This window comes from Electrona antarctica (assembly GCF_951216825.1).
Source record: "Electrona antarctica genome assembly, chromosome: 1".
NCBI lineage: Eukaryota > Metazoa > Chordata > Actinopteri > Myctophiformes > Myctophidae > Electrona > Electrona antarctica.
Genome location: NC_136806.1, coordinates 46,369,377 through 46,377,108, shown reverse-complemented (window position 1 = coordinate 46,377,108; position 7,732 = coordinate 46,369,377). Strand labels below are relative to the sequence as shown.

The 7,732-nt window shown below is 39.1% G+C and overlaps 1 protein-coding gene across 1 annotated transcript; it reads right to left on the bottom strand.

Annotated features, from left to right (window-relative positions):
- Window positions 1-3,731: 3,731 nt before the first annotated feature.
- On the bottom strand, window positions 3,732-7,507 carry atox1 (antioxidant 1 copper chaperone). The gene is made up of 4 exons (XM_079511656.1): window positions 7,367-7,507; window positions 7,078-7,156; window positions 4,221-4,365; window positions 3,732-4,026 (listed from the first exon to the last, which is right to left on the bottom strand). The coding sequence occupies exons 1-3, from the start codon at window positions 7,370-7,372 to the stop codon at window positions 4,241-4,243; spliced, it is 210 nt and encodes a 69-aa protein (XP_079367782.1). The 5' UTR covers window positions 7,373-7,507; the 3' UTR covers window positions 3,732-4,026; window positions 4,221-4,240.
- Between the last annotated feature and the right edge of the window lie 225 nt (window positions 7,508-7,732).

Below are 7,732 nucleotides of genomic sequence, written 5' to 3'. Positions count from 1 at the left end.
ACATGGAGATGACTGATTTATTATGTTGTGCATACATTTTTATCAATGCACAAGTTCAACAAGTCTAGTTATAGTTTGATTGAGGCCATGTCTTTGTTATGTCAGTTTTGTTTAGTGTCCAATGTCCAGGGACTACGGATGGAAATGAGCATCTCTGCTAAATCCGGTGTATTTGCGCTATTTACGCTTACGGTGTCAAAAGTAAAGGTGTGACTGCTTAAATCAATCATCCTCCAGCCTACAGTTCCATACATTCACATCTGATCTGGGAGCTTCCTATAGTGCAGCCACTGTCTTCTAGTTGGACATTGAGTGGCTCTACTAGGTTTAAGGTTGAAAGTTCAACATACTAGAGAAGAGATGTTACTTTGAGGTCAAGCACACAAATAGCTGCTGAGGGTGAAATTCAATGTTAATAATACACTTTCCCCCTCCTACTTTAAATTCAATGTTAATAATACACTTTCCCCCTCCTACTTTAAATTCCAGTAACAAGCTGATGCGTCATATTGCTCTTTAACGGTGTGGCATTTCAATTTCAAAAGACTAAGACACATTGTTTACCTTATGGCCTGTCATTTTGCTCTGCCTTACAACAGAATAGATGGTTAAGGCACTTCTACTGATTTCATTCACTGAACTCATTGCTTCACATGTTCACATGTGATTTTTCATTTTGTATAAAGTAATTGCATGCAGTATCACATATAAGCATTACTATTAATAATATACTAAACTATACATATTTGATATACAGGTATTTGCTACAGGAACTAGAATGATCATATGATTAATGACCTGCTGTGATTACAGTAGGCCCTATGTTGTGATTTTTCCATGCAATTATACCAGGGGTTGGGAAAAGGCACAAGAAAATATTTTTCAAGTCCAAGTATTGTCAAAACAAGGTTAGTGGCTAAAAAAAAGACCACTTTGAGGGAGTTACTTCGTTACTGTGAAACTGATGCCACATTTTCTATATGAATTCACCCTACCAACCAGTCCCCTCTCTCTCCCAATATACAATGATGCTCTCCAAACTGACAAGCATAATTATTTTCTTTATGAGAAAGCTTTCTCAAAGATTGGGGTAAAAGAGGTTCAAAACGAACTTAAATGGACTATAACTGGTTGTGAAACAATATACACAGTAAAACAGTGCTAATTTAACGATGAACTCAGAAAGTGTTAAATTAACACAGGATTTTACATTGTAACCGTAAATGTAGGCTAGAAATGGCCCTTTTTTCTATTAATTTTCATTCTTCTCTAGTTGCTTTCTGTATCAGTGGGTTGATTGCCTTCCTGATGTCCATGGAGAAGATGTCAGAGTTGCTGAATTACCTGGGTTGGACCTTCTACATCTGCTGTGGCAACCTCTTCTATGGCTTGTTAGTGTCCGTGGCACTGGGCGTGGTGCAGGGTGACAACTCACGGGTTGAACCAAGCACAGCTGGACTGGAGGTGGATCTGCCAGTGGTAGCAGCCTGAGGGTGGGCAAAGGTTTATTCACAAATTACCTTCTGGAAGACTGTGCACATTGAGTTTCCGTTATAAATATTTGAGCTGTCTCCTCTGGCTAACACAGACCTCAACAACATAAGCCCCAAATAGAAGTTTATAGTATGACGAATGGCAAAATAGCGTATCTACAACTCACATCACGATCTACCCATATAGAACATTTGGACAATTTTCGCATATGACATGCCCAAATAGGGATGGCAAGTTCAAAGTGGTTAAGCCTTTATTTTTGAGCCCTACACATTTTCATTCAAGCGATCATTTCAATTACAATCAGACATTTCATAAATGGCCATAATCATTGTATAACACCTGTTAGATCTGTGTGTAAATGATTTATTTCTTTGTTATAAAAGCACTGGAGAAAACAAATAGATCTTTATCAAACAGCACCACCCAGTGGCAGAATACTCAAGTCTCTCCAGTATTTCTTCCAGACCATCTTCTTGAGTGTTTCTCCTTGCCATGTATAATTGATCAAGAATAATAGTAAATCGTTTCTTATTGTTCACAATTAGGTAATCACAAAACCAAATAATTTTGGTTGCACCTTGCCGTCTCCTCACAAAATGTGAGTATAGCCATAACATTTCACAACCCATCTCCCCATCCATAAGGATAACAGAACAATAAAAGATATGCCATTGCATACCATTAGCACAGCAATAAAGGCATAACAACTTGTTTTCTTCCATACAGCATTATAATCAACAATAACTGATTTATAATCAAGATTGCATTAAGCCAAATAGGGATAATGATTTTTGCGTCCTTAATTTATCATGCAGGCCTAGTTGTACTTGTAGTTGGATGTGATATTTGGATGTACTCATTTATCAGATTTGGATTAATAGCCAAAGTCACTGTACTAACACATAATATGAAATCCATATTTTTATCCTGTCAGATTTGACCTCAAGCTGAATTTATCTGCAATTTCATTGACTGAGGAACATTTAGGACTGCCTGGATTAATGGTCCTCCAGTTCTGCCCACGTCAGTACTTGTAGGATCACTTGAGGAAATTGTATTAAAGTGAATCAATAAAAATGTGATAACATTTAGGCAGATTCTAAAGTTGATTTTAGTTAAAAACCTACAGAAACAGAAGCTTAAAATAAACGGGTTCTTTGCATTGTCCTTACAAATTCCTAGCAGAGTGAATTACATTAAGTGCTTCAAGTTATTGATTGATTGATTGAAGAATTTATTAACAGTTTGCAGAATTACAGTACATTTCAAGCACAAACTCAATACAAAGGCTGTTAACTGTGAGTGGACGACCCAATTAAGCATTACACTTGTTTCCAATAGGGTCCACCATGTTCAAATCATCAAAACATTTAGAGACGTACAAATAGACACTTCTATAGACAGAACAGGAATTCATCATAAAGGAGGTAAAAAGGGAAAATTAAGACAAAGCAAAGTCTTATCATGGACGGTTTTACAAAACTTGACCACTTCAGTGCTCCAAGAATACACAGGCAGACTGAGTGAAGTTTCCATAATACATACAACACACAGCTAACAATGCTTTATGGGAATTAGCAGCATGATTGGCTCAAGGTTAACAATGCTATGGCAAGTCAAACATTTAGATAAAGATGTCCATTGTACAAGCCTTTAGCCAATTTAGACAACCACCTTTTGCTCCTTTTTTACATTTGGTCATTCCCCCAGGAACTGTAGATGAAAATATCTGTTTTAAATTTTCATGATAGTGGGTGTTGTATTTAAGAGCATAACTCATTAAATATGGTAGCAGTATATTTGCCACCACTCTGTTTGTGATGGAAAATAAAAATGTGATTCTAAATGAGTTTCTTTTGTACTCTCTTAATGCCGTCTTGATGTCTGAATGCTTAAGTTTTTATGTAAAGCACTATTAATTGCCTTGTATAAATATAAATCAAATAAACCTGCGTTTCCTGTGGAGGTGTGAGATAACCTGACTCCGCCAGATGGGGCAGCAGAGAGTACACCAGGTTCCCCCCTACTCTCTGCTGCCCCATCTGGCGGAGTCCGGTTAGGTGTGAGAAGCTTTGGAATAAAGTGAAAGAATTTCCTCTCAATTATTTCTCATGCAATCATAATTTTGAATGAAACTGAATGGAAGCCCGTTACAGAATGTTTAACATTGGTTACAAGGGATATATCACAACATTGATTTCTATATGAATATCTCTTTGCAGTATCAAATGATACTGTAAACTGGGTTGACTTTAATAGAATGTCAAGCAGAAGAACAGATCTTCGTTTTCACAGTGAGTAAAATGCAATACCATGAACATCTTTAGTAGTCAGTCCTTCATTAGGGTAGTGTGACCCTAGTAATCATTGGTAGCCACTCTGAAAGGCCTCTATTGGAATGTTGACATGAGTCCATTATTATGGATCCTTGAATTCTAATCCAAGTTGAATCTGAATGCAGGGGAACATCACACACACTCTACAGAGAAGGACTATACAATCCAGTTCACCTCAGCAGCAATCACCCCCCTGCAAAACATAAACAAACACCATAATTACCCCCCTGCAAAACATAAACAAACACCATTTAGGAGTGTGATCTGCAGTCTTCCGCGATATCGAAATAAATAAAAAGAACACAGCCATGAGTGTTATGAGGACAGAGTAGAATAGACAAAATTGAAGAAAAGAAACCCATAACTTTACACTTAAAGTTTACCTACATGATCTGCAGCAGGTGCCTTCATTTGGTACCATTGTACTTGACTTCCTTTCCACATTTCTTCAGAGTCTCTGTGAGAAAATCCACATCCTTTTCAGACTCAATCCACACCAACTTCTTGGGCAAGTCGATCTCGAACTTAACATCTGAAAGAGCAAACAGCAAAGCTTATCACTACTGTTTTGTTGAGGTCAAGGGTTGTGAAAGAGAGGAGCGTTCAGTAAAATTGATTGAAAAGTGTATTAGACAGAATGTATAAACAGCAGCAGAGTACAGCCAAACACTCAGTCCAAAAGGCATACTGTAGCACCAAAAAAAGTCCTTGCGGTCTTGTTTCCATTTAGGCCCTAGGCAATCAATTCATAGACATGACATGACAAATTCTGTCATCCTGTGATCCAGGGTCAAAAAACCTACATAGTTCTGACAGATGTGTTTTTAAATGCTTAGATCAGTCACAAAACATGTGTAACATATGGGAAATAAAGCTCTGCATTGAAAAAAATATGCTGGTGCTGCATGTGTTTTATGCTGGAAAACAAGTTAGTTTTCTTGTTGACTGCAATAGAAGAAGAAATAACGGTATTCTGAGGCATTCTGGTGACTCAGCTAAACGCTGAGCCATTACAGACCCAGTCTGTGCTGGAAATGACATAATCACACAGAAATACTTGTGAGTTTGTAGAACTGCTATTTTCACGCAACAAACACTGTAGTACAACAAAGTATAAAACGGGCCTTGAGTGGTTCATTAAAACCTGATGTAATTGTAAAAGTAAGTAACTTAAACGTTATCTTGAATGTAGTCTTGTCTGTGCAAACAAAAGATCTGAAAATGATTTGTTCTACTTGCCCAAAGGTCATGCCAACTTGGCCGAAAAGTAAGTCGTCCATTATAAAATGATAGGTAACATTTGAATTACCATTTAATTTAACACTTTTTACTTTCTGGGGCTGTGCGATAAGTACAAAAAAAATCACATCTCAATTTTTATATCAAAGTACCTACATAGCTATGAATATGGGTTCACACTATTTTTAAGTGTAGCAACAGTGAAAACAGCACATTATAGGTAAACAGTCTTATTTTACATTCCACCGATTAGAAGACAGAGCGCTCTGGCCACATTTAGGTGTTTAGACAGATTCATGTTGTGTTTATAGACCGTTCCCTCTCAAACTAGCACTTGCCCGGTCAGGCAACCAGAGTGTAGAGTAGGAGAGTAGCGACACGCTTTGATCTCGCCGCAAAGCGGGTGCCTATGGGCTATAGATAATAACATGCCACCGTGACAGACCCGGACCTACAATGACACAGACGTGACAGGGTTCTGCACCACTCGAGGGCTCCTGATCCAGAGAGATGACCGTCACCAAAAGACACCCCTCACGTGATAGAGGACGCTGCGCTGTGGACGCTTTAACATCGTCTAAACCTTGTGATGAATCAATGTAATAGTCCTTGGTCTTGTCCGGTGATGGCTTATGTCACGTTTTCAACACCTTTTGAACATCTAGGCAACTGCCTCATTATTACTGTATTGAGAACCAGTTAAGATTCGAGCCTAGGACTTTAGACACCAGTAGGCTATCGAGACATTGGAACAATGTTCATGCATCCTGCATGGATTTTAATATGGTGTTGTAAAATGTATTTATATTCATGTTTTTCATAATGAGTTTGAGTATATAGAGGAAGACATGGAGTTACTGCCTCCCATTTCATATTTATTGAGACCAGGCCCCGAACGTATTCATTGTTCAGGCTACTATTCGTACCTTTGTCTTTTATGTGTAGATGCAATGACAACCTTTTTAGAGAGGGGTGGACTTCAATTGAATTCTCATTGAGAAGAGAGGCCCTAAGACATGCTTTTTCTTAGTTAACAAGTGTTTTGCTAGTTTTGGTTTGTTGCTCAACCGGTCTTCTCATTAAGGAAAGAACATTACATTCTCTACTACTTGCAATATAAACCCTGAACCCAACCCAACACCCCCCCCTCCTTTAAGGACTTGGCTACCTGCTGCCCTTTTTGCACATTTAATCTTTTTATTTATACTCTTACATTGTCTAAAAAGGACTCAGAGATTACCATTTAATGCATTATTGATTTTCAGAGTGATGTGTATATATAATATTGTGCATTTGTCTACTATGACTGCACTTTTGGGTTCTTGTTGGCTATGTTATTTGCATCAACTACGGACACTATAAAATGTGACACTTGTTGTTGACATAGTATAACGCTGACGAAGGCCATACGCCGAAACACGTACGTTGTGCTGTCTGCTCTGCAGCATACTGTGCGAATTATAAAAAGTGCCTTAAACCAAATGACATGTCCGTGAGACCGTGAGTGCTGGTATTCTCTTCCTTAGAGAATTTCTTGTAAAAATAATAACATGCCACACCCTGCCAGGAAGTCATGAGTTGTTGATGACAGAAAGGCTTTATTTAAGCCACACACATACAACTAACAAATCATGTTGTTAGCTTTCCTATAAGCATGCTTATAGGAAAGCTTTGCTATAAGCTAAAATAGAATTGCGCGCACACACACACACACACACACACAGTCACACACACACACTAAATATAGTGGGGGGGGGGGGGGGGCAGTTGGGGTTAAGGTCTAAAGTCAGAGCTAGGTCCAAAGAAGATGCAAGATTTCACCATGGTGTTTGATGCTCTCCCACACTGAAAGAACAGCATGTTCAAATGCTGTTGGTAGAATAGTTAAGCAAGAAACGTACACACTAATAACCACCACAGGTCACATTTCTCCCAGGTCAAGACAGAAATGGGGAACATATGTGTCCTACAAAGACTAAATGATGATCCGAGGTCCTTAACTCACCATCACCAAGCTTATTGAGGATCCTGGTGACGGCTCCAGAGCAGCCCTCACACGTCATGGCCACCTCAAATTCGTGCTTCTGTAGGGAAATGAAAATGCATTTAAGATTATAAATTAATGAACTTATATTTATACTCCGTCGCACGATGCTGTCGCTTTATTAGCTTAGATGTTCGCCACAACTGGCCACAGTGGAGTCCAGAAAGCGAATGCGAATGCTCTAGTAGTTTTCCAACGTGCAGTGTTTCATTTCATTTCTAATGAAAGATGAATCGTGGACAGAACTCACCGTCATGTTTCAGGTGTTGTTTTGGCACAGCGGATTGTCACCGGCGTCGAGAGAGACTCCAAGACCAAATGCTTTGCGCACCAATGTATGCTGCTACTATGCTTGTCCTGAATGAGAAGGATGAGAACACACAGACCAGGGGGGTTCAGCATAGAGTATATATATAATAGAGACTGAACTGGCGCGAAGCTCCGCCCCCCCAGGGTTCAGTCGGTTTAAATAAATACCGGCATTTCTTGCTAGGCGGGCGGAGCTTACTTTCTACTTGGTTCATAGACTTGCGGTTAGGTTAGGAGACCAGACACCAGACCAGAGACAGACTGAGACAAATCAAGCGCATCCCACGCCGTTTCACACCGGAACAGA